The sequence below is a fragment of the Fusarium flagelliforme genome (genome assembly GCF_020744385.1).
Source record: "Fusarium flagelliforme strain FIESC 12 MPI-CAGE-AA-0113 chromosome Unknown B0J16scaffold_3, whole genome shotgun sequence".
NCBI classification, from domain to species: domain Eukaryota; kingdom Fungi; phylum Ascomycota; class Sordariomycetes; order Hypocreales; family Nectriaceae; genus Fusarium; species Fusarium flagelliforme.
In genome coordinates this window covers 4,565,907-4,589,676 of record NW_025763505.1, presented here as the reverse complement: position 1 = coordinate 4,589,676, position 23,770 = coordinate 4,565,907, and the positions used below count along the sequence as shown (strand labels likewise).

General features: G+C 49.0%; 8 protein-coding genes across 8 annotated transcripts; 5 read left to right on the top strand and 3 right to left on the bottom strand.

Moving 5' to 3' along the window:
- Position 1: 1 nt before the first annotated feature.
- On the bottom strand, positions 2-4,617 carry B0J16DRAFT_114295 (uncharacterized protein). The gene is made up of 9 exons (XM_046121505.1): positions 3,688-4,617; positions 3,177-3,626; positions 3,098-3,121; positions 2,971-3,046; positions 2,879-2,922; positions 2,712-2,811; positions 2,401-2,658; positions 2,250-2,352; positions 2-2,205 (listed from the first exon to the last, which is right to left on the bottom strand). Exons 1-9 carry the CDS (start codon positions 4,334-4,336, stop codon positions 202-204), a joined length of 3,708 nt encoding a protein of 1,235 aa, XP_045985327.1. The 5' UTR covers positions 4,337-4,617; the 3' UTR covers positions 2-201.
- Positions 4,618-6,773: 2,156 nt separating this feature from the next.
- Positions 6,774-7,396, top strand: B0J16DRAFT_383279 (acyl-CoA N-acyltransferase; the record flags this gene model as incomplete). The annotated part of the gene is made up of 2 exons (XM_046131316.1): positions 6,774-7,193; positions 7,244-7,396. 2 exons carry the CDS (start codon positions 6,774-6,776, stop codon positions 7,394-7,396), a joined length of 573 nt encoding a protein of 190 aa, XP_045985326.1.
- Positions 7,397-7,707: 311 nt separating this feature from the next.
- B0J16DRAFT_285451 (translocation protein Sec62-domain-containing protein) lies at positions 7,708-9,338 on the bottom strand. The gene is made up of 3 exons (XM_046124051.1): positions 8,676-9,338; positions 8,076-8,626; positions 7,708-8,023 (listed from the first exon to the last, which is right to left on the bottom strand). The coding sequence occupies exons 1-3, from the start codon at positions 9,088-9,090 to the stop codon at positions 7,826-7,828; spliced, it is 1,164 nt and encodes a 387-aa protein (XP_045985325.1). The 5' UTR covers positions 9,091-9,338; the 3' UTR covers positions 7,708-7,825.
- A 118-nt stretch (positions 9,339-9,456) lies between these two features.
- On the top strand, positions 9,457-10,113 carry B0J16DRAFT_371259 (mediator complex, subunit Med21). The gene is made up of 3 exons (XM_046130398.1): positions 9,457-9,540; positions 9,596-9,704; positions 9,756-10,113. The coding sequence occupies exons 1-3, from the start codon at positions 9,499-9,501 to the stop codon at positions 10,013-10,015; spliced, it is 411 nt and encodes a 136-aa protein (XP_045985324.1). The 5' UTR covers positions 9,457-9,498; the 3' UTR covers positions 10,016-10,113.
- On the bottom strand, positions 10,114-11,462 carry B0J16DRAFT_285449 (Haloacid dehalogenase-like hydrolase-domain-containing protein). Its single transcript, XM_046124050.1, has 4 exons — positions 11,072-11,462; positions 10,989-11,017; positions 10,474-10,935; positions 10,114-10,427 (listed from the first exon to the last, which is right to left on the bottom strand). Exons 1-4 carry the CDS (start codon positions 11,281-11,283, stop codon positions 10,258-10,260), a joined length of 873 nt encoding a protein of 290 aa, XP_045985323.1. The 5' UTR covers positions 11,284-11,462; the 3' UTR covers positions 10,114-10,257.
- Positions 11,463-12,206: 744 nt separating this feature from the next.
- On the top strand, positions 12,207-15,091 carry B0J16DRAFT_339548 (uncharacterized protein). Its single transcript, XM_046127566.1, has one exon. It carries the CDS (start codon positions 12,529-12,531, stop codon positions 15,001-15,003), a length of 2,475 nt encoding a protein of 824 aa, XP_045985322.1. The 5' UTR covers positions 12,207-12,528; the 3' UTR covers positions 15,004-15,091.
- A 2,645-nt stretch (positions 15,092-17,736) lies between these two features.
- B0J16DRAFT_114151 (uncharacterized protein) lies at positions 17,737-21,514 on the top strand. The gene is made up of 6 exons (XM_046121503.1): positions 17,737-18,650; positions 18,732-19,001; positions 19,055-19,516; positions 19,567-20,122; positions 20,172-20,293; positions 20,347-21,514. Exons 1-6 carry the CDS (start codon positions 18,153-18,155, stop codon positions 21,364-21,366), a joined length of 2,928 nt encoding a protein of 975 aa, XP_045985321.1. The 5' UTR covers positions 17,737-18,152; the 3' UTR covers positions 21,367-21,514.
- Positions 21,515-22,321: 807 nt separating this feature from the next.
- B0J16DRAFT_114168 (uncharacterized protein) lies at positions 22,322-23,260 on the top strand. Its single transcript, XM_046121504.1, has one exon. It carries the CDS (start codon positions 22,566-22,568, stop codon positions 23,076-23,078), a length of 513 nt encoding a protein of 170 aa, XP_045985320.1. The 5' UTR covers positions 22,322-22,565; the 3' UTR covers positions 23,079-23,260.
- The last annotated feature ends 510 nt before the right edge of the window (positions 23,261-23,770 follow it).

Here is a 23,770-nt window from a genome sequence, read left to right as displayed (position 1 = left end):
TCAAGATCCTCATGACTGCCGTGTGGGTTGCAATAATTCACCAGGAGCAGACTCCTGTAGTGAGAAGATAGAATTGCTGGTGGGAAATTACATAAACCATCATGTTACCTCGTTATATTCGTTTATCTGTATGTAGACTGACTATGAAAGCGAGCCTGCGTGTATCCCTTGCCTACCTGACCCTCCAGTACGTTACCGCAATCAAGTGTAAAGCACATCAGTAAGACTGTTAAGCGCCAAACCCTCCTTTGCAATATCTCCAGCATCAACCAAGAAATCAAGAGGCATCTCAACAAGCGTTCCACGAATGCGAGAAAGCCACTGCTTCACTTCCTGTACACCACCAGGGAACTCAGACTTCACAATGTGGCCGTACTCAACCTTACCCTTCTTCATCTCCGCCTTGACATCCTGGTCCTTCTTACCCGGGATGATAAAGTACTGGGAGAAGAAAGTGTCGTACTCCTTCCAGGTCCTTACTCTGTTGGTAGGCACGGGGTGGAACGCTCGGTCGAACGTCTCGGTGTTGACGCGGGCAGTGTTGGTCCACAGACGGTGGAAATCTGGGTGCAGAGGATCGCGCACGAGAAGATCGGCTGGAGAACCCCAATCGTAGTGGTTAGGATCGCGGTCAACAGGCGTCCAGTTTTGATCGGGCTGGTCCCAGCGTTGATCGGGGATGAGACCGAGATGCTTGCGGAAGAGGAAGCGACGCAGAGAGCTGGCGAAGCGAGAGGCCGTGTATGGGCGGCCGTTCATGTAAGACTCGCAGGGAGTGGGATCTTCGATAACGACAGCGATTTCGGAGTCGTGGTCTCCGAGTTGGGAGCGGTCGTTCAGGTTGGCTGAACCACAGATGACGAGACGGTCATCAACGATGAGCAACTTGCTGTGGATGTACAGCTCCTCGGAGACGAAGGCGTTGATTTCATCCTCGGGGTTGCCGTCCCAGCGGAGATCAGTGACCCGAGGGCCGTTGTCCATATAGCAAGCACTAACTGTATCAAGAGTGCTGTCTCTAACTTGCTGTGCTCCTTGCTGGTACTGTTGGTGCAATTGTTGCTGAGGCCTGCTGTCATCGCCTGAGGAGCCAGAGTAGCCTCCTTGGTATCCCTGACCTTGTGGTCGTTCATCGTACCTTGACTGCTCAGGTCGCTCGTCATATCGAGAGGAGCTGGAGTATTCCTGGCGCTGAGGTCGTTCATAGTCAGAGCGGCCGCCGTGGCTCTGCTGAGAGTAACCACCTTGATACTCGTCTCTTCCGCCATAACCCTGCTGCGAATAGCCTCCTTGAGGCCTTGAATCGAAGCGAGGATCGGCTCCAGGGTGACCGTATGGATCACGCTGGCCATGTTGAGAATAATCTCCTTGTCTCTGGAAGCGTGGGTCAGCTCCTGGGTGGGCGTAGGGATCGCGCTGCTGTTGACCGTAGTTATCACGTCGTCGATCATCATCGCTGTCGCTACCTCGCCTGTTACCTCCACGGTAGTCACCACGTCGGCGGTCGTCATCACTGTCGCTACCGCGTCTGTTGCCCTTACGGTGATCACCACGTCGGCGGTCGTCGTCGCTATCACTTCCACGTCTGTGCCTGGAGTCTGAGTGACCTCCGCGGTAATCATCGTCCTGTCGTCTACCGCTGTCACCATAACCCCGTTGAGAGTCTGGACGATAGTCATCTCGTTCAGAACGTTCGCCGTATCCTCGGCTTTGATAACCTCCCTCTTGTCGAGAGCCGGAGAAATCGCCGCGGCTTTCTTGATACTGCTGTTGCGCTGCCCTTCCGGCACTCTGGTCTGGGTATCCGCCCAATTCACGCTCTTTCTCCTTTCGAGCATCTTCGTAAGAGACACCAGTACGGGCCTCTGCTTCAGCCATTGTTCTGGAAGTGTTGATGCGGTCAAAGTTGCGGAGGTTGTAAAAGCCGATGTATCTGCTAGGATCACGGACGCCCGCCTTACAGAGCTTCTCGATGATACTGTTTCCACCACGGCTGATAGAGTCATACTGGAATTCCATAATGGCTCGAGTTCCTAGAGCACCGTCGTCGTGAAGGTCACCGGCGAATGCTGGCACCGCGGGCATGAGCACCCAGACATGGAATGGCTGGCCTTCATGATCGGCTCGGACAATTCGCTCGACCAACGCAGCGCCGATTTTGTTCTTAACAGTTCTTTGCTTGTCGTCGGTAGCGGTGATGAAGAACTAGATTGTCAGCGGGGACCTCATGCTGGAATGAAATGACTTACTTGATTCTCAATGTAAATGAAATGCTTAGCATTATTGATGGACTCAATGTAAGCAGTCTGAATTGAACGTTCAAGGGGATGACCAGATGACCATTCAGCACAGCTAGGTGATGTCAGTTAGTGTGCGAGCGTAAGGGGTGAGATAACATACCTTCGAATCATCTGAATGTGAGGCATATCGCCGCCTCGAGAGTCCTGCTCACGTCCATGGTGTCGCGGTGCGTCATGGTCTCCAAAAGATCTGAGTCTGTTCATACCACGGCTGAACTGCTCAGTCAAACCACCCAAGTGGTCGTCTTCACCCCGAGAGCGTCTGTCTCCGCCACCAGATGTGCCTCGTGGGGGCAGTTCGAGTGCGTGGTACTTTCCGGGGTTCTTCTTCTTGTACTTGTCTTTGAAGATGAAGTTCCTGCATATAATTAGCTATTGTCGAAGTTGGTGGTCAGTTACGAGGTCTCTCACCATCGGTCAACAAAGTGGTCAACCATATCACGAGTGATGGGACCGTTCATGCTCAGAGCAACATCTGACCACCCCATTCTCGAGCTCTTCGTGCGGTCAACTACAACGAGTCAGTTACTTTGCTTTTCGAAAAGGATTAGTAATTTCAAAGGAATCATTCAACTTACGCTTGTTCTGATTCCAGTCTTTGACATCGGCGAAATCGTAAACTCTGAAAAGGAATTAGCAAAGCACGATTTTATCTTGCAAATTATAGTACCTCGCATTGTTGTAGTCTTGTCCTGGGAAAATGATCTCATCCAGGTTACCCGGGTGGGCGTCAGCGATTGGGTGGCCTGTCGGGTGTTGTCAGTATGAGTGTTGTCAATGCTATAAGACCAACATACTGCTTGTATCCCATCTTCCGAAACCTGTAGTTAACCTGATTAGCATAAACTTCTTGTAGAACAGTGCGAGAGCTCATACACATATCCAGTCCTCCCATGAAACCTATCTTTCCGTTGTCGATGACCAGGAGCTTCTCGTGATGAGCCCAGTACAACACAACATCACCAGCAGTACCGTAAACAGCCTTCAAAGCGTCTCCTGAAGCTTTGAAGAGGTCGAAACTGGTCAATGCTTTAACTGTTTTGCCTAGTTCGTGTTGAAGGTCGTAGCCCGTGGGATAGTGATCCGGGTGTCGGAAGACATAGATGTTCGGATGCAACGCTTCCAACGCAGTTCTCGTATGGGAACTCGCCAAACTGAGCGCTGCTTCCACTTCCTTGTACACTATGATGTAAACTTTGACTCCTCGATCCGCGGCGGCTTTCAACATGCGATCCAGACGATATTGCTCGTTCTTGGCGGGTGGGCGGCGAAGATACAACTCAGGACTCAACCACCAATCAAGAATGAAGACACTTTCCTGGGCCTCTAAACATGATTAAAACGTTAGAAATACTCATAAATAGATTTGTTTGTTGATAAAACTTACGTTCGATAGCTTGGGAGACGGCCCAGAAGTATGAGGCACCATCAACGTACCACTTCACATTTCCCTTGGATTCTCCAGCAAATGAGTGATAGCGGTTAATAGCTTGCTGTCTCTGAAGGTACTGAGCAGCAGCGTCCTGCGGGTGGTCTTCATGAGACTGAGACTGGTTACCTGATTGAGGGCGACCGCTGCTTTCGGGTCGGTTATAGCCTCCCTGGGACTGGCTTTGATTTCCGTAAGATGGTTGGTTTCCGTAACCTTCATGAGACTGTCCGTATTGGCCCTGGCTTTGCGAATAGCCATGACCTTGTGGTTCATTGTAGCCTTGAGATTGGCCATAGGATTGGCCACCGTATTGACTCTGGCCACCACCATATGATTGTCCACCACCGTACTGACTCTGGCCACCGCCATATTGACTCTGTCCACCGCCGTACGACTGGCCACCAGCATATTGACTTTGGCCTCCGTAGCTAGGTTGACCATAAGACTGCTGGCTTTGTCCTCCATAGTTAGACTGTCCGTACGACTGCTGGCCCTGTCCTTCATGAGACTGAGATTGGGATTGAGATTGATGCGACTTCTCATCGTCGTCGTCTTTCTTCAGAGCCTGCTCAACATGCTCACCGATCTTCTTAAAGAAATCCATATTTCCTTAAACGTGTCCGAGATGTTTGCAAGAAGAACGATAATGAACAGTAGACAAGTTTAAAGAATAGGCTAACTGTAGCCAAGAAGGCAAGTGGGCTTTACCAAGAAAAAGAATGGAGTCTGATTGTCACTCAGTGATGCTGACAAGCTGACGCCATGAGTCTGAGAGAGCAGAGAGCTTGGAAGCTGGAGCTCTTTGAAGTGGGGAGCTGAATGATGACGATTTGGTCTCGGAGGGGATAGCCAATAACCACAGAGTCTTTGGTACTTTGGCCAGGTATACAGTGTTCTATAAATACTTGTCATTGGACAAAATGAGCAAGCATCCATTATCGTGTCATTGGAATGTTGATTAAGAGCTCCAGCTGCGGGGTTACAGGGACAGCTTCATAGACACTTATATACAGCACTGGCAAGACAACTACGAAACCTGCTGTCGTTATACAGCATATTTAATATCACTGTTTGAGCATATATCCTTGTTATATCCGTTTGTTTCTAACTACCATCCTTGTCCCACCTCCATCGTTTGACTCACTGTCCAGGCACTACAACGCCCTCTACCTATAATAATCGTATGCCCTCCGGTAGACCTCCAACTCCTCCTGCTCCTTTCTCTCAATGCAAACTTCGCAATTATCGCTGCTTACAAACCGAGTGAATGTTTCAAAATCACCATTTCCAGTACATTTCTTGCCCTCTCTCACAGCCTGGCATTTCACTTCCTCACTGCTCTTGAATCCCGGATGGGTTGGGGTCTTGCACTCATCGCATTTCTCGACGGTATTCTTGGTGTAGCACATATTGGCGGCTTAGCAATGTTGCATGTTGCTGTTTTGCTTGTTAGAGGGTCCGTGTTGTTTTGTTGTCGGTCTAGGTCACAGCATATCAACGAGTTTATATCAATAGTTTCGAGAGTGTCTATAGTGATGAACACCTGACGAGGCATTCGTTTGGTGTTGATCAGCTGCCATGCCACCCTAGAGCTTCAACATCCAACCACAGTTGACAGCTTTGACTGCCGAAGTCGAAACCCGAATAGCCCTACTCAGATGCAGGACCACCCATTAGGATAAGTTAATATGAATCTACCGAACTGTCACATGTGCATTAATTGGCTAAGACTGTGATTAACCAGGTTTTGTACTGGTTCGTCTTGAATACTTAGCCTGCTGTACCTCGCTAACAAGCCGAGAGATTAGCTTTACTCAGTCTCGATATCAACAGTTAACAAGATACGCATTCCCTGTTGCTTCTGGTAACCGAAATGAATAAATGTGATTCTCTTGATGGCCTACATCAAGCCATGACTCAATGTAAGAAAAGAGACCAGCTGATGGCCTGATATTGGTCTTTGCTGTGATGGCATTCGACCAAAGCCATGTATATCCACTGTGACTGTTTATACAGATACCAATTAACAACCTGGAACCCGAATTCAAGCTCCCGGTTCCGTCCCGTCTTCGTTTCATCAACCCGTGAATGGCCCAACGTTGTGTATGACTTCTTGAGTTACCTTACCCAACCCACCAGTCTTAATCAACCTGCCAGATCCGTCAATGCGCCATTTATTCTGCTGAGTGGTGGCGTGCAACCGGGAGACAATTGAAGGATTTAATGCATCCAATTCAAACGTTGAGGGTGTCCAAGAAACAGAGGCTAGGAACTCAACTCGGTTGATGGCGGGAGCTAGTCTAGCCATCTATCCTTGCCTGCAATTACCCGGCGCGGCGGTACGGTAGCAGTTAATTTACTGGATCCTCTCCCGCTGGAAAGGAAATCTTGTAGTGGCTGCAGGGGAAAAACCTGAAGGAATTTCCCTGCATGAGGTGTGAGAGTGAGATTAGATCTATTCCATGCATTCTATACCTCGGGCTCAACCGTTACAGGTTCATTTACTGATTCACTCAACCAACCAGCCGAGCCGAGCTCATTTCATCTTAACCTGCCTGATAATCACGTCGATTAACTTGCAGTTGCCTTGACAGGTCCTGAGTATAATCCTTCACCTCTGAACCTTCTTACCCTAAAAGCTTCTCCCATTTCTACCCTCAACTGCTTCGTTCAAAAGGTCAGTTTAGTTTGGAGGTTGACTACCACTCGTGACGCCTAAACCTAACCTTTATCCAAGAACTCTTCACCAATTAATACTTGAACCTTCAGATGCTCTATCAAACAAAGCTTTGTACGCCGAGACACACAACCTAGGTGAGTGTCAGAAGAATTATCCTCTAAGGCTTAGGCTACACAAATAAAATATACTAACTACTAGCCTAAGCTCGCATAAGGTGATCAGATTATTTCGTCTCTTAGACTCCCAGCGGCCAATTCTTCTAACACCCTGACGACAACTTATTCTCTTGTGAACCATCATCGTCCCTCACAGCTTTTCACATAAGCACCCACCCATTCTCGACATGACAGAAATTGAAACAATGATCGATACAAAGTCAGGAACAGTGGCTCTCTTCTCGCCAGGTCAACACGGCCACTTGATTCCCTATCTCGCTGCCATCCACGCCTCGTGCATCACTCACGACCGAACCATCGCGGAATTCCTCCCGCCCCTGTCTCACGAGAAGCTTCTCGCATGGTGGAAGGAGCGCATCGCCGAAGTTGCAGACGGAAAACGCCTGATCTTCATTCTTCTCAATGAGACAGAACCTGGACATCGACCAAAGGGGTCTGATGTTGTAGGCGTTGTTATGTTGTCAATGCCTTCGTCGGAAACTGGTCTGTTCCGTGGCGTCGTGGAGAAGTTGCTTGTTCACAAGGCCTTTCGGGGAAGGGGAGGTGCTAGAACTCTGATGTCCGCTCTCGAGACTGAAGCAACCAAGAGGGGCCGCACTATTCTGGTAAGAACGAAACCCGATTAGTAAAGCTTTGTAACTAATGTGATGAATAGCTTCTCGATACTGAGACCGGAAGTCCTGCAGAAGAGGTGTATAAGAAGTTGGGTTATGTTGAGCTTGGCCAGATTCCCAAATATGGTCTAAGTCCAAATGGTGAACTCAAGGACGGCACCTTCTTCTTCAAACACCTGGCATTGCAGTCATAGGGTGGACTTCCCTAAGACTTAGGCTACAGAAATAAAGTAGCCTAAATGCTAGCCTAAGCTGGCATAAGGTGACCAAATTATTTCGTCCCTTATGCTTTCGGCGGTCAATTCTTCTGACACCCTGCGGAATGCGCAAGAACTGATTGCACGCGACTGCATGCGTTTTGAAAGTACTGTAGAGACTCTCTTACAATGGGAGTAGGAGAGCGAGGCGACTCGATATTGCTGTTGTGGGGAGGATACTGGCTATGAGGTGCTTCGGTCTGCTTTCTAGATATCAAAAATCGAACCATCCACTATTAATAGACCATGTCTAACGAAAACCGTGGTTGATTTGCCCACTTGTATTGTGACCCGAACTATGCAGAGACTATGCTACTATTACAACTTCCAGAAACGCCGTCATCAAGAACTTTTTGTGTGCACTACCTACGCGTCATCCTCAAGCTCTTCGACCCTTGGCGCCTCATAATGTCGCTGCTGTACGTCACCAGTCTTGACCTGAGTGTCTGTACCTGTTGTCGTTGCGCTGGTGGGCGCGAGACCGGTAGCAGCTGCGAAGGCGGGGTTGGCGCTGGTTCCAGGGGCAGCGGCGGTCGACTTCTTCTTCTTCTTTTTCTTCTCAGTCTGTCATCATGTTAGTTCTCGTAATTCGTTAATGAGTTAGGACTTTACTGACCTCATGCCAAGCCCAGACAGGTCTGAAACTGTCCATGAAGGAAACATCCTCCCACAGATTGGGGAACAGCCAGAGACCAGGAGAGTTGGTAAAGTATGTGATGCAGAAGAGAATAACACGGAAGATGGCCATGAGGAAGAACAGTCCAAGGAGTCCCAGGAGTCCCCAACTGAGGTAGTAAACACCTTGGCGCAATACCAGAGGCCAAAGAGGGTAAAGGACAATAGCAAAGATGGCGAGGAGGGCAAGACCAGCATAGATCTTTCGCTTGAGCTGACTGCCTTCCCACAACCAAGCATAGTACATATCGTCCTGGGCCTCTTGCTGCGGTTCGACCTTGACGGTCCACTGGCCCTTAACACGCTTGGGCTTCTTTCCATTGGGGCCTGCCTGAGGCTCAACCTTGGAAACTCGAAGCGCAAGCATGCTAAGAGGTAGCAGCTTAAACGTGTTCTCGAGAGAGGCTCGGTCGGTGACTTCGGGAAGAAGGGGGTTCTTCTTGCGGGCCTTCTCATAAGCGGGGGACTGGATGGCTCGAAGGGCACGCTTGACTGCATGGTGTTAGTTTGTTAAGCAATTTCTAGTAATGCGCTGACATACCTCTGAACATATCCTTTCGTTCGCCATTCAGAATGACAGTTCTGGGCTTGAGGTCCTGACCACGGAGGAAAGCAGCAAGAGCAAGGGCCTTGGGGTTGGGAGGTCCTGGAGTGATGGGCTGAGCGCGACCTTGCTGCTGTTGCTGAGGGTGAGGATGAGGATGAGGGTGGTCATGGCCATGATGGTCAGCGCCTTGCTCTTGTGCCTGTTGCGCTCGCATGCGCATTTGTTCTTGAGCCTGTCTCTTGATGTGTTCAATAAATTCGGGGACAGTCATGCCATTCTTCTCAGCGTCGATAGCAAGCTGGCGCTGCATTGCCTGGATCTGCTCGGGAGTTGGTCGCTGCCCAGGCTGGGGCATGGGAATCTGACCAGGCCCAGGCTGAGGGCCAGGTTGAGGTGGTGGAGAAGACATCTCGAATTGTCGATAAACGAAGCAAAGAACGTAGAGAAAAGATTATCCTAAAGCAAGCCTTAAGGAAAAAAGAAGATAAGAGAAAGGCGCACGAAAGCCTAAGTAACGAGATGTGGACTTGACAGGTTTAACTTAAGAAAGAACGAACATGGTGTTGCTGCCACTTGGACCATGCCGTGCCAATCATGTCATAGCTGGCCAGAGACAACGGTGTTCACTTCCCTAAGGCAAGGAATCCCCATGCAACTGCCCCCAAAATTTCCCGGCGGATTGTTGATTGCCCGACTTCCGGCATATCTCCACGTGACTAGTGTTCCTCTAAGCCGTTCTATGAGTGAAGCTCAGGACTGGCATTCATTCTTACAGCCGCTTTGTTAAATAGAGCTTCAGAGCTCAACGGTTATAATCATGGGTGATCGTTTAACGCAACTTCAAGATGCTGTAGACCAGGTTTGTGTTAAATTTCCATTAAGCAGGGGAACATGCTAACTTAACCATTTTGTAGCTGGCGCAACAGTTTGTCGCATGCCTGCACTATGTAAACAAGCGCCATGACCTTGAAATCCTTGGTCCAAATGACAAAGTCCGCGAAGTTAAAGATATCCCGCCAGAAGGTATGCGACTACATTCAATTTTCCTGATAACAGTAGTTAACTGTTAATTAGTCGATTCCTTGCCTCATGATGAGTTTCGTGCTGGCATGGTAGAGCTATCTCAAGATCTTATTGTGAAAGAACAACAGATCGAGGTCCTTATCTCGTCACTTCCTGGTCTAGACAACAGTGAGATGGACCAAGAGCGATACATTAAAGAGCTCGAAGAGGATCTAAAGGTCGCCGAAGCTCAACGCCAGGAAGCCATCAAAGAGAAGGATCAGATACTGTCTGAACTGGACGGCGTGATTCGCAGCATCCGAAGACCTTAACTGTTATTTTGAAACCTTTATCGATCCACAGCGCGGAGTTAGGGAGTCCGGAAACTCAAGACGGAAGCCGGGTGGCTCATATTCACGAGCTTTCGATCTGCTTTTATTGAAAATATCTAATACAAAGGTATCTCAACTAAGTGAGCGCCTTGAACGCCACCGTCTAGTGTTCTATCCCATATTTTCCACACAGTGTCATATGTCTCGTAATCGACGCCAATCTTAAAAACTCTATATATACTCTATTTGGAAGTAGACTTGAAGAACTGGGGGTAGACGTTGCGAAGTTCCCGCAAGTGCTGGATTTGGTACTGCGAAACTGGAGATGTGGGAGCAGGCACTCCCTCTTCGACGAGGTGGGCTGCTGTCCAGCCAAACTCCTTGGCCTTTGCGCAGTTCAAGCCAGAATCATCTGGGAAAGTCAGATCGGACCGCTGTAAATAATCTTGAAAACTTACCAACAAAGAAACAATCCTCCACTCGCTCGACACCTGCCTCGCGCATGGCCTTCTCATACATGCGGGGATCAGGCTTGCAAAGCATAGGTTGCTCCGCGTAGTTACAGTAGGTTAGGCCGTCAAAGATATCCTCGATGCCTAGGAGGCGGACAACTCGTTTTCCGTGGTTCACATAGGCGTTTGTGAAAAGCCACACAGTAACCTTGGACTTGTCAATGTCCTCAAGAAGCTCGCGCAACTCGGGATTGGGCTTGATGATCCCTTCGAGAGGCAGGGCGTCGTCAACTTTTGCGTTGTAGTCTAGAGGATCAATTTTATGGTGGCGCACAAGTCCCTCAATAGCCAGGCCATAGTTGGTGTAATACTCCTTGTGCAGTTTCACCGCTTCATCCCAAGGAAGCTCCAGGTGTTTTGAGAAGTACTCGTCGATGAGATCAGCCATCAAGTCATGGACCTTAGCACCTATGTGTATTGTTAGATTAAAGCTGTCATAGACATCAACTGTTAAAGCTTACTTCTTGGGTAGAGACAGTTGTCAATGTCGCTGCATTAGAGTTAGCCCAAACGCCATGTGCGGTAAGAAATCGAAGAGTCTAACAAGAATAGGACCGGCTTTCCCGGGTTCATGTCCTGAGTACTGCCCATAGTGAACTTGGTATAAGTCTGGATCTTGGGGCTGGGGTTGAGTTTTGCGGGGTGCAGATTGCGAGGGGTTGGATTTGAGTTGAGCAACAAAGAAGAAGGCAATGGAGGTCTAGATATGCGCTTGAGAGATGATAATGCTGTAGCACGTGGCCGTAATTGGTACATCGAATGGATATCGGAGCGAAGAGAGACAGTTTAAATAGATTTTTATAGGTAGGCAATGGCGATCTGGGGCTAAAGGTAAGGCTAATGCTGTAGGTACAGTACAGTAGCGATTGATACAGCACAGCACTTTGTGTCTGCCAGTCTGTATGCGTTGATACGTTACGGATACGCTGTGGCCCAATGACTCTTACGGTGTGTGGCTGAATAAGCTCAACGATCAGCGCGTGTCAGTTCCGGGCTCCGATTGCGGGCCTGTTCATAGTTGCGGCTGAAAGCTTGGATATCTAATACCTGGTAGACATGCCATGATTGCGCTCGAATACATGGAATATGTTAATATAATCCTTTTGTTAGGTTGGATCTCCATTTAAAACACGTGTAGACAGTCGATCAGGCTTCAATTGCATGGGTGCATCCCATAGCATAGACCATCGTAAAAGGAGGCAAGCTGGTCATGATCCATGACTACAGGGAGTCTATCGTGAGGCTGATGATGGAATTAGAGCCCAAAACTGTAACGCATGAGACAAGGCTGACTCAGGACAAATGTAGGCCCTAGAAACAACTTTCAATGCTGTAATAGCTGGTGGAATCATTTTCAGACCCTCGAGGATGTAGTTTATATGACCATAGACATCCTACAGCTTGCATTTCACAAGCCTGTGCCCATCAGCGTGTTACAGCTATAACAACACTGACACTCACCGCTTCGTTTCATGAAAAATAAATAAAATAAATAATCTAGTCAAAACATTTCAGGTGAATTTGTCAGGATGAGTGCAATGAATTTGGGAGATAGATTGGGCTAGGCAGTGGTAGACGTCAACTAAACCTTGATTCAATAGACGGAAGCAACGACCTATTGAGTCCACTACCATTGCACCGGAAATTCAACTAAATTCTGCCCGCTACACCGCCCAATTGTTTGCTTCGCCACGTCGAGTCCATGCGCCTGCCATATCGTCTAAGCTTGTCCATTTTAACCTTCCTATTATCATCCTGCACAGACCGTCAAGCATTCTTGAGCATTTCTTGATCAACAACCGAACCATCGCGTTGCGCCTGACCTAAAAGTTTTCCTTTTCTGGGTTCGCATTGTTATAGCGCGTCAGAGTGTGGTGTTGTCTGTTGGGGATTTCTTTACTCAGCGACCGTCTGAGCTAACGTGGAGTTAATCTCTTTTTTTGCTTCATTGCGTGTCTGCGGGTGACGCGACGTGTAGATTGTTCTACACGTGTTGCCATAATGGCACAAGAGATCGCTGTTCAGGGGCCTCTTGCTGGCAGGAATGATCTGTCTAGCTTAACTGAGAATCAGCGCTTCCAGATCGAACAGTACGAGAAGATCGTGCGCTTGAAAGATGCCATTCTTTCTGGTCAACATCCGACCATCAAACCTTCTAACCTCGATGCATTTACAAACCCCTCTTCCATTCAAACGATAGATACCTCCATTTCAAATGGCGCGCCGAACAACCAAGCAGAAAAGCAACAGCAGGCTGGCATATCTGCTCCTGCTTCTAGTAGCACCACAACGAACAGCAAACAATACGGGGCAGGATCTACTGAGATCAATCCCATCTTCCTAGAGAAATCTGAAGACTTGGTTAAAGCAGAGTTGCATTTACAGAGAAAAAGGCTGGAAGCTGCTTTGAAAGACGAGGTCGATCAAAAGAAGGCCACCGCTAAGAGCGCAGCTCAAGGAGAGCCTGTCTTGGAATTTGATCTTAACAAAGTGTTATCCGAAGCCTTGACACGCGTTCAGAGTACCTCCGGACCTGACGCTCCTGTTTCTGCTGCTGATGCTACTAATCCTGACAATGCAAGTGACTCCTTCGATGACAACACTTTCTACTCGTCGCAGCACAACACGCCGTCCTCCGTTTTGACATCCCGAGTTCGTAATGAATCCGAAGAGGCACAAGTACCCGCTTTAGAGTCGCGACCGCCGATGAGCTACCAAAACGATGCTATTTCGCGAACCCGGCCGACTGATCATGACCAAGTTCATCCGGAAGCATACGAGCAGGGCCATGCTCAACCTCAGCATGCTTATTTGAGTTCAACAGGCTTTGGCGTCGATAGCAGTGCACGACCTGGGCAGGTCCCTGGCCTTGCCAACTATAATGAAGACAGGGCCGTTGCTGGACAAGTTCCAAGCAACTTGGATATTGATAGACATGGGGGCGATTATGCTGCAGTTCAGCCGCCACGTCGTGATCCGTATGTTATCAGCCGTCCCCCATCTCCCCTTAGGAGAGTCAATGGAAGGTCGTCGCATGATGCTCAGGCGTCGCCATTAGCGACTGCTAGGCGGCGCCCCTTAGCTCCCGAGGCTACTTCAACTTCGTCCACCGGTACCCCTGCCCAAGTTGCTGCTCTTAGAAATGAGCCTATTGCTGTAACCAGCCCCGAAAGCTCGCCTCAAGGTGGACGAGTTTCAGAAAAAGAAAAGAGGAAAGCAAAGAAAAAGAAGAGAAAGGCTGATAGGCAAGCGCCAGAGGCTGAACCAACCCCTTATATCAAGCCAGAGCCTCGTTCTCCGTCCCCTTTCAATGTTCCTTCTGTTCGTCCAAATAAGCGTCAAAGGTACTCTCAACACCAACCAGATGAATCCGACTATGAAGAAGTCAGATATGAGCCCCGTCCTGCTCAGTATCAGCCAGAGCCTCTACATAACCGCCAAGAAAGGGATGGTCGAATGCCAATAAGTTACGAAAGAGTAGGCTTTTCTGCCCAACGTGCAGCAAGCACTGCTGTTCCTGGAGGTACTGTCTATAGGCGAGAGTATGCCGATGATCGGTATGTCCCAGGAGGACCTTACGCTGTTGAGCAGTCTCCGCTTGTTTCAGCTCACCCTCAGAGACAGTCAATTGGTGGAACGGCTAGTTCTCAAGTTCGTCATCACGACGCTTACCAGCGCCCATCGTGGCCCTACCCAGGAGGTCATGAAGCCTCACCATCTGCCTTTAGAGGAGAAGGTGATGTCTTTATGGCACCTAATCGACCGCCACCCACCCGAATCATTGTAGATGCCTACGGGCGTGAGTATATTGAACCACCTCGACCGACTATCATCCGGCAGTCCGCTGCCCCTCATACTCGATCCGGCGAACCCGAGGTTATTTACGAACGGGCTCCGCCCCGGAGGCCACAAGGGATGGAGACATATGACGAAGGCGGAGCAGTCTATCGTAGACGGTCACCATCGTATATGCCTAGACGGGTTGTTACACAACCAGAGTACATTTCGCAAGATTATAGGGACCAGCGGCCACACGAACATTCGTCGCGGCCATTGGGTCACCCAGGAGAGTTCGTTGAGGTGATGGCACCTCCAGAACGACGTCGCTTGGAGGACGGGACGAGGGAATATATTACAAGGCCGGCCAGCGTGCGACCTGCGGAGTCTGTCCGCTATGAGGTCGCCCGGGACTACGGCCGAGTGCAGAGTGTGCGACCCGAAGTACCCGTACGTCAATATGCACCCAGTGTCCACCCGGAGAACCGCCGTGATGCCGCACAACCGTACGGACGAGAATACGGTGCCTTGCCTGCGGAACCAGGCGCTGTGAGACCAGAGTACAGCACGCGACCTGTGGAACGGTACTACAATCAACCGATGAGAGGCGGGGAGGAGATTGCTTTCATTGAGCAGCCTCGAGGAGCAACACAAGAGATTGTCTATGCGGACGATGCTAGGAGGGAGGTCTATCGCTAAGCTGGTTCAAGGGAGGGCCATTAAAAAAGAAGAATTAAAAGCGATCAGCACTGCTTTACATTAATTAATGACATATGAGCATCATCTATATCCCTTGACTTTGTTGTACGACCATTGTGTGATACCTTTGCTTCTTGATACATATAGATAAAGATGTAGAAGTAGAGATTTTGTTGTATACTGTTACAAAAGAACTTGGAATCCAAATGTACAGCACGCATATAAGCCCAATTCGCCAAAGATTGGCTTCCATCTTGTTGTCGATTGTGAAACTTATGGCGATCTTTCCCTGCAGGGCAAAGCTGCAGTAACAGGAAACTCCACAGGAAAACAATGCATACTTTATCACTATCTATTGATCCAGTTATCAGATATGGAAATCCCATTGGACTAACAATAAAGTGGTTGGTGCGCAGGAGAAATTACTAAACAGGAGGGATGTGTGTACTTTCAAAGCACTTCTTCATGTTAGATGTCAGACCGCTCAACAGTAAAAGAGGTCTTCCTGGTCCCATTCAATGGAGAAAACTGGTGTCCATGGATCTTGTAGATGTAACCATACTGAGCAGCTTCACCATGCACTGTCGATATGCCGTTACCAGTCGTATCGCTCATGCTGTCGTGGCATCCTCTGAAGACTCTGCAAAGTCCACGGACACTTGAAAGGCCGAGTGCCGGTCTTGGACCACCCGTGTTATGCAAAGGCCCTGAAGGGTCAGTGCTAATGTCACGAATCAGATGTACGAATATGGCTATTTGAGACAAGAGGACTGGTAAGTCTCACTGTTGCAGCTCTCACATGTCCAGTCGAGTCAGTGCCCAAGACAACATGGAGCCCTCATCAGATATCAACCGCTACTAGCGACGTGCTTTCAGCTGATATCTGTTACGAAACTAGTCGCGGATAGGGCTAGAAACTAGCAATAGCATATATGGTTTATGAAATGGCTAGAAGCTTCAAAGTTGAATCATCCAAGGGTCCAGTCAGCGGGAAAGAGTGGCGTGGCTCGTGATGGTCATGCAGACGAGGTAAGCCACTGGAATTTGAGGAGGCAACTGAAGCAATCATCATAAAGATGCAAGGATGTGTATACGCACATACGGCATACGCAGTAGTCTAGACCCGTAGCGCCACATACAAGCACAAGAATGCCGACTCCCTTGTGGGATACAGGAGTTCGCCATGTTGCAATACAACAGTTGAGACCACAGCATGCCTATAACCTTGTTTCTCTCAGCAGTATGCGGTTTTCCATTCTGGAAACCTGCTCAGGTAAGGTCCCTAAGAAACTGATGATATCCAATGACGAGTCACTAGTGGCTGAGCCGGTGCCGGGCTCCTGGTGAGAAGCCGGCGTACATGGGTCTGCCCTCGAATCAACTCCCTTGCTCGCCCTTCGACAAGTCACACAGACACCAGACAAGGTCCCTGTCGTGTGTGGGGTCGCCGTGTGATCGAAGCTTGGCCTAAAGATTAGGCAAGGGCACACCGTAGCGAAATACAGCTTGACGGGAGATGTGCTGTGGTGGTTTTCTTCCGATTTCTGCTGGGCTGGTCAATGATAGCTTGGTGATGCTCTTCACTTGGGAAACCGTGACGAAAAAGTCTGTTGTTTCTAGCTATCCTCAACAAACAAACAAAAAGATCCAAACTGGATGCTGGTTGGCGGAGGCGACTCCATCCCCATGCAGCAATGTGGCTCTGTGTCCAAGTTTCGGTGTTGTTAGTGTTCGAGACAACGGTACTTGAGACAGTCAGTGGATAGAGTGCTGTATCGAGTATTCGTACTCCATCCCTTGACAAAGCTCCGCCATGAGAACACTCCGGAGGCTTTGCTATGCTTTGCCGAAGCCCTCGCGTCTCCCACTAATAAAGCCTCTGGAACGCAGCCGGTTGTGCATAGCGTTCCGCGGGAAAAGCTCTCTATGCCTGTTGGAGAGACGTCCATGCTACCTTGGTCTGCAGGAGGCTCCTCCTAGCCTGGGCTGATGGTCTCCACCACCCAAGACAACACCCATGCCCTAAGAAGGCCATCGAAACAAGCGGCTGAGGGCTGACATGACTGAATGTTTGTGGCTCTGTTAATCCAGTATATCGTCATTGGCAAGGATCGATTGTTATGACGATTAAGTTAAGTTCAACGGCTGCGGGAGAGAGGCCGAGGAATGAGTTGATATATCGCCTAAATTGAGTTGCTTGAGGTTGGTACTCGGTACTGTAGTGGTCAATGATCTGCGCCATTGAAACTTCTTGAGGTTCCAGGGCAGTCAGGGATTCTCGTTCACTGTGGCTTTTCTTATCAACGCCCTGGACCATGAGAAACCAACCATTCCCTGTGTTTTCTTCTCACAGCGTCAGGTGCTTGACATGCTGTGATATTAATGCTTTTCCCTCATTTAAGTGCCGGTTTCAGTTCATCCTGACTTTTCCCTTGTCGTAATTTCCGACTGTTGCTGCTGCATCGTGAAATAGATAGAATTCAGTTGATGTTCGATCTTAGGACACTAGCTCAGGCTGGGGCCCTCTTTTTGACTCTTCCCCCCAGCTCTTGCTCAGGCAAGTTGCGGTAGGTTTATAGGCTTAGTACTGCAGGCACTAAACAGCTGTACCTGCCTTGTCCACCTTGCAGTAACCTTGGCTTAGCCTTGAGCTGGTACCACACAAGAGGTACCTTTTGCTCCTACCCTCAGGTACCTCCAGACCAACATGGAAGACAAGACAGGACGGGACAAGACTGCTGACTTCACATTTTACGCCAGGTCAGGGCTCCGCTCTATCCTCCCCTTCCCTCACCTTACCTCACTACTACCTTTCAGTCAACACATAACATATTCTCTCTCCCTCGTCAGACGTGGAAAGAGCTCACAAATAGCACCATCACTCTTTCCATCTTCCCCCCTTCCCCCTGCCCCCTCCCCTCAAGCCTTTTATTGCCCCAGCATCTTCGATACGATACCCATTTTCTCTTTTCCCGCTTCTTTCGAATCTCGCATCGCATCGCATCTTTGTATTATTCTCTGGCTTGGTCTTTCTCCACCCCCGGCGTCCTCTTCCGTCCAGGTCCAACCTCCTCCACCTTGGCCGACCGTCGCCGCCCACGATCCGGACGACGACGATACCCACGACGCAATCTTCTCGTTCCCCCATCATGAATAAGCTGGCAAATATGCGTCACTGGCCGGAAAGAATGACACCCAATTTCGGTATGGGCCGTCCCAACATGCCCATGAATCTCAACCATCCCAAGAATGCCGCCCAACCCGGTCAGCCTATGGCTTCACCTCAAGCCGCGGACGCTACGATCCTTTACTCGTTCAACATCCCATTCGCTTCCGATCTCGCGGGCCCCGATACTGAGGACATTCTTCACGCGACCACTGACGCTGTCCTGCGATGGACGCACCCCGAGGACGCGCCGGACGACGTCCAAATCCACCAGCTGCCAATTCATGTTCAGAACCTCAACACCTTGCACACAATGTGTCAGGATCTCACTAACGGACCTCTCCCCGTTGATGCTTATGTTCTGTCGACAATGCCCAAGAATGGAAAGGGCCAACAGGTTGCTACTGTCTGTCTCTCGGGTTCTCCAGAGCTGGTCCACAAGAGCCGAGAGACAATTCTCAATGATACCCCCATTTCTCTCGTATGTTCCCCAGGTTTTCTACCAAGCCGTTCCCAGTGCGGTTTGAAACTCGGTCTGAATTCAATCTAACATATCTTGCAGCGTTGTACTACAATTGACATTGATGGTCATTTGGTTTGCGACCTCAATGCTGGCGTACTCAAGAAAGAAGTTACTAATACCCTTGACTACATCTCGAGCTTCTGTGGTGTTGATATCTTTCTTCTGGGTCCCAAACTCACTCCTGTTGTTGATGGCATGACTGGTGATGCTGAACTGCGTATGGATCAGCGATGGAGAGTTGCTATCTATGGTGACATTCTATCGTCTGAGCATGCAAAGGCTCGTGTCCTGATCCATATTGATACTCTGGTACCAACACCCGCTTAATTGTGTCTGATTTGTGATTTCTAACGTTGTTGCAGCTCGGCCGTATCGTTGATATGACGAAAGTTGAGGTTTCCTGTCACCAGCTTGTATGTGGCCGCCACCGTAAGAACATCAAGCTCATCGAATCTTCCACTGGAACTGCCATCTATTTCCCGCCTCCGTTCTCGGCCATGTACCGCTACTGTCCTCCCAATGCAACTCGTCGCGATCCCAACGATATCTTCATCACCGGTGAAACCCCGCAGGCCATCGAACTCGCCAAGCAGAAACTCCATGAGACTGTTTCACGCATTAGACTTTTTGTTAAGGATGTTACGATTCCTGCGGCCAAGATCGACAGCATTCTCCTTGGTCGCCTAGACAAGGTTCGCAAGATTTTGGAAGCCAATGGTACCTTCATCTTGTTTCCGTCCTTGGCCACTCAGCGCAACATGGTTCGTGTCCAAGGTAATGAAGGACTCCATGTTGAGCGAACTGTACGGGAAATTATGTCACTGGTATGTAATGCTGAGATTTGAAAATTGGTTTCTAACTGACGTCGCTACAGGCTGGACAATTCTACAGTGCGGGCTGGTACATTCAGCATGCCGATGCTAGGCAGTTCCCTAGTCCTCGCGACATGAGGAACATGCTTGTTGATATCTGTGCTAACTCTGATGCCGATATTTCGTTCGACAGACTCAACTTTGCCATCACTGGCTCCGATGACGCAGTCAAGTCGGCTCTTCAAGTCATTTCGGAGATGAAATTTGTCTCGCAATCCCAATATCAAATTCGTGTCAAGATCGAGCTCGCCAATGAGCACAAAGAATTTGTTAGTGGCAAGAAGAACGGCAAGATCAACAAGATTATGGGACAAAGCAACGTTCAGATCATCTTTGATGGATTCAACGAGTACAACTTCAACATCGATGTCATGGCAGCAGCATACGACTCTATGAAGCAAGGTCTTACACTTGTCGAGCAAGAGATGCCTGCATCCATCTCGTTCCACGTGCCTGACCAGTACCATAAGCGTATCATCGGTATCGGTGGCCAGCATATTCAACGCATCATGAAGAAGCACTCGGTCTTCGTCAAATTCTCCAATGCCATGGACAGAGGTAAGCTTTGCCGTGCTTAATCATAAATCTGCCGCTAACGTTATCACAGGAGGTATGGGTCGTGAAGATGATGATATCAAAGTCGACAACGTCATCTGCCGTACACCTGCTCGCAACGCGCAGAACCTGGACGCTGTTAAGAACGAGATCTTGGAGATGGTTGATCGTGCTGTAAGTGTTCTCTTTTATGAGCCCCACTGTTCCAATACTAACGCTATCGTCAGGATTCTGAGTACACTTCTCAGATTGTCAGTGTCGACCGCCTCTACCATCGTCAGCTCATTGCTAGACTCCCCGAGATCGATGGTTTGGAGCAAAAGTACAACTGCAAGATCAACTTCCCCAGCACCGAGCAGGCCAGTGATGAGGTGACTGTCAACGGTCCTCAGTGGCAGGTGCCTCATTGCGTCGACGAGTTTCTGGGCATGGTCCCTGACAAGCATGAGCTTGTTCTGGCTAGGACTCCTGAGCTGGTCAAATTCCTTGAATCTCCGGACTTCGTCCATGACCTTGTCCCCAAGCTGAAGAGCCAGCATGAGGTTGATCTTAGTGTAGAGCAGAACCCGGACGAGCTTACCGAGGACGGCAAACCCACTATCACTCTTGTTTGGGGCTTCACCCGTAACAACGCCGGTGGTCTCCGCGATGCCATGGATTTTGTCCAGTCCCAGTTCGCAACATCTGGTGCCGACATCAATGTTGTCAAGGGTGCTCTTCCTCGTCCCAAGTCTGACTCGTTCGAGGATTCCCTGCAGTACTTTGATTCTAAGCTTTTGCAGCACGCTCCTGCTCCTGTTGCTACCGACTCCCCCATTAAGACTGGTTTTGGAGACGAAGTCGCTCGTGAGCGAAGCAGCATTCTTGACCGTCTTAGGAAGCCTGGTAGCATGACCTCAATCTCATCTTTCTTGGACCGCAGAAAGAACAGCTCCCACTCCGGTAACGGAAACTTTTTCAAGGGTTCAAGCAACGTCTCCAAGTCATCGCTCATCTCAATTGAATCCACTCGCAGCTTCAACGCCGATCGAAACCCCTGGAACGACAGTGGTGTGAACCTCCCCGATAACGACGACCCTTGGGCTCCTCGAACGTTCGGTACTCATATGGACAACAAGCTGTCCATCCCTCAGCCTGGCGACATGACACCCCGCCACAGCACCCGCGCGTCTGGCGACAGCGGGCGCCCTTCTACTTCTCATTCAATGAATTCAGGATACCCCGCCCCTATTGGGCCTTTCCGTTAGATTCCCCTGTGTTAGAACCTCCACATGCAAATACCCCGGCTGGATATACCCTGGCGTAAAAATACCCTGGAACGTCGACTTGTGCATCGGTCGGTTTACGTCTTGCCATGTTTGTTTTACTTGATTTGTGTTTGAGTCTTTTACTGTTTATGTTTATGTTGAATTTCTTTCCTGGTTTATGTAGGATTGGGGGTTCTGTTTTGATGACTTGACGTCCACTCCTTATACCCAGTCATGTAACGAAGAGCTGAGGCCAAAAAGAAAAAATCGAAGAATACCCCTGGTTGCTGATTGAGATGGAATTTGTTTTGGGACATGATGGATGTTTTTGGAGGAAAGATACCACTGTCAACGAAAATAAGATCGAAAGTCTGCCTTCAAAAAAAGAAGATGACTTATACACGGAGTCAAAGTTGGGTTTGTTTTGGTTGTCTTGTGCAGTTTTGACATGAGTCTAAACTCATGCCTTGCACAAGGCAAAGGGATACTCGCTGCTTTTAAATTGTCAAAGAGAACCAAAGGGGCAATAAGCCAAGAATCTCAGCGAGCGGTCATAAAAAGTTGAGAGCATTGCTATTGGCAAACGAGATTGAGAAATGACAATGATACCAGCGGCTCAGCCGCAAATGCTCGATGCACGAAGCCTGTTTTCTGTTAAAGTCCCTAATACATGCAAGATGTGATATACTGTTAAATGTATATGGCAACATATGTTACCCTGGCTATGGATAGAGCTGATAGTTGCCCTCAACCTTGGGAGTTAAAGTTCGTATGGTCAGGCATATCGGTTTCTTTGGATACCCCTACCTAGTCATACACAATACCACTATTTGTTGTTCTTCTCCTTAGCCGATGTATTGTCCGTTTATCAATTTATCAATCACATACGGTTTGCTCCAATGTACATTCCCTAGACCCAGAGTAAAATAAACTCACTAGAATAATAGACGATCCACCCAAGCCGATTACCCTGTACTTCTCCGCAATGTCAAACTTGGCAACAGCTAACGTCAACCCTTTGTTCTTTAAACTTCATAAAACCGGCTAAGATTCATTAACTACAATTGTCTCATCATTGCTCACTCAAAAGTGTATCATCCCGAACAAACGCGCTCATCAGAATAACCCCAAGCCATTTCTTCTGGCCTTCCCTCATCAACTCATACCTGAACAGCTAAGCGATTAAGCGGGTGTTAATTATGTCACAAGATCAAGACGTGACTACCTCGGTCAAGAACCTGTCTCTCAAGACATCGGATGACCCAGCGCAGGCTTCTACAAAGCCTGCGGCCAAAAAGAAAAAGGCAAAGAAGGTCGTTGCAGACTCATGGGAAGATTCCGACTCTGACTCTGAGCCCGAAGCCGAGGCCGAGTCAAACGAGCCCACGCCCAAGGTTACGCCTGCACCTCCTCCTCCTCCTCCAACGCCCATGTCGCCCGTCGGTGACTTATCCTGGAACTCCATGTCAAGCATCTCTGGCCCTCGAGCTGCAGCTGATCCGGATAAGCGACCAGAGAAGACTGATGCTGTTGCTCGTCGCATGATCGCTGCCGGACTGGGCCTCAAAGCACCCAAGCAGACGGAGGAACAGAAGGCTTACCAGAAGAGCGTGCGGGAGCAGGAAAAGAAGAAGAGAGAGCAAGAGCGAGAGGAGGAAAGGAAGCGACAGGCTGAGACTGAGAAGGCAAAGGCAGCTGTTTGGGATGATTAAGATGGTGTATTATATTAGTGACTGCACTGTTATAACTCTGGCTTCCAATATAGCAGAAATCGACAAGCAGATGTATTGCTGAGCTTTCACCAAACTCTAACCAGTTGGCATGTTTGTTGGATTACCAGATCCTATCCTTCGTGCAGACCAAACTACAACCTATGACATATGATAGAGCTAACCGGGCTGCGACTTGTGCGTCTTTGTTCTCTAGCATAGCTGCAAGTCCCGTTTCTCTCGCAAGGAAAGTTCTCAAGCTCCGAGAACAATATATAACAATGAGTTTGTGTCCTTGGCAAGACCATTTGACGGCTCCTTTGGAATATTAGTATACAGTCTTCTCAAGACACCCGTTCTGTCTAGTCTAGCTAGTATAACCAGCTAGGGGGCATCGATGACATAGCAATGCGCATAATGACGACAGTTTACAGATCGTGAATACGACTATTTGATTCAATTCTGATGGTGAACTAGAAATAGATAGTAGAACCATCTTCGAGTAATTGCAAGCGTTAAGACTAAAGATTTGTGTATTCATATAGTGAACATGATGTATAACGAGGCACGCGAGCTCGGTAGTTGAATATGCCATTGGATACCGAATCTGATAAGTTAACGGCCGGAGCAACAACCGGGGGTGGGGCAGCTGACTAAGATATAAAAGCTAGCGCAGAACGTCTTGGAAACTGTTT

What these genes read in the sequence shown, in the direction of transcription:
- B0J16DRAFT_114295 (XM_046121505.1), bottom strand. Translation starts at nt 4,336, where the DNA reads ATGGATTTCTTTAAGAAGATCGGTGAGCATGTTGAGCAGGCTCTGAAG. An exon ending in CAAGACTACAACAATGCGAG is followed by an intron (nt 2,923 to 2,970) that starts GTACTATAATTT and finishes ATTCCTTTTCAG; the next exon opens with AGTTTACGATTTCGCCGATG. An exon ending in CACATTCAGATGATTCGAAG is followed by an intron (nt 2,353 to 2,400) that starts GTATGTTATCTC and finishes GACATCACCTAG; the next exon opens with CTGTGCTGAATGGTCATCTG.
- B0J16DRAFT_285451 (XM_046124051.1), bottom strand. Translation starts at nt 9,090, where the DNA reads ATGTCTTCTCCACCACCTCAACCTGGCCCTCAGCCTGGGCCTGGTCAG. An exon ending in ACGAAAGGATATGTTCAGAG is followed by an intron (nt 8,627 to 8,675) that starts GTATGTCAGCGC and finishes AACACCATGCAG; the next exon opens with TCAAGCGTGCCCTTCGAGCC. An exon ending in CTGTCTGGGCTTGGCATGAG is followed by an intron (nt 8,024 to 8,075) that starts GTCAGTAAAGTC and finishes ACATGATGACAG; the next exon opens with ACTGAGAAGAAAAAGAAGAA.
- B0J16DRAFT_371259 (XM_046130398.1), top strand. Translation starts at nt 9,499, where the DNA reads ATGGGTGATCGTTTAACGCAACTTCAAGATGCTGTAGACCAG. An exon ending in TTCAAGATGCTGTAGACCAG is followed by an intron (nt 9,541 to 9,595) that starts GTTTGTGTTAAA and finishes ACCATTTTGTAG; the next exon opens with CTGGCGCAACAGTTTGTCGC. An exon ending in TAAAGATATCCCGCCAGAAG is followed by an intron (nt 9,705 to 9,755) that starts GTATGCGACTAC and finishes ACTGTTAATTAG; the next exon opens with TCGATTCCTTGCCTCATGAT.
- B0J16DRAFT_285449 (XM_046124050.1), bottom strand. Translation starts at nt 11,283, where the DNA reads ATGTACCAATTACGGCCACGTGCTACAGCATTATCATCTCTCAAGCGC. An exon ending in GGAAAGCCGGTCCTATTCTT is followed by an intron (nt 11,018 to 11,071) that starts GTTAGACTCTTC and finishes ACTCTAATGCAG; the next exon opens with CGACATTGACAACTGTCTCT. An exon ending in GGAGGATTGTTTCTTTGTTG is followed by an intron (nt 10,428 to 10,473) that starts GTAAGTTTTCAA and finishes TGACTTTCCCAG; the next exon opens with ATGATTCTGGCTTGAACTGC.
- B0J16DRAFT_339548 (XM_046127566.1), top strand. Translation starts at nt 12,529, where the DNA reads ATGGCACAAGAGATCGCTGTTCAGGGGCCTCTTGCTGGCAGGAATGAT.
- B0J16DRAFT_114151 (XM_046121503.1), top strand. Translation starts at nt 18,153, where the DNA reads ATGAATAAGCTGGCAAATATGCGTCACTGGCCGGAAAGAATGACACCC. An exon ending in TACGGGAAATTATGTCACTG is followed by an intron (nt 19,517 to 19,566) that starts GTATGTAATGCT and finishes ACGTCGCTACAG; the next exon opens with GCTGGACAATTCTACAGTGC. An exon ending in TGGAGATGGTTGATCGTGCT is followed by an intron (nt 20,294 to 20,346) that starts GTAAGTGTTCTC and finishes CGCTATCGTCAG; the next exon opens with GATTCTGAGTACACTTCTCA.
- B0J16DRAFT_114168 (XM_046121504.1), top strand. Translation starts at nt 22,566, where the DNA reads ATGTCACAAGATCAAGACGTGACTACCTCGGTCAAGAACCTGTCTCTC.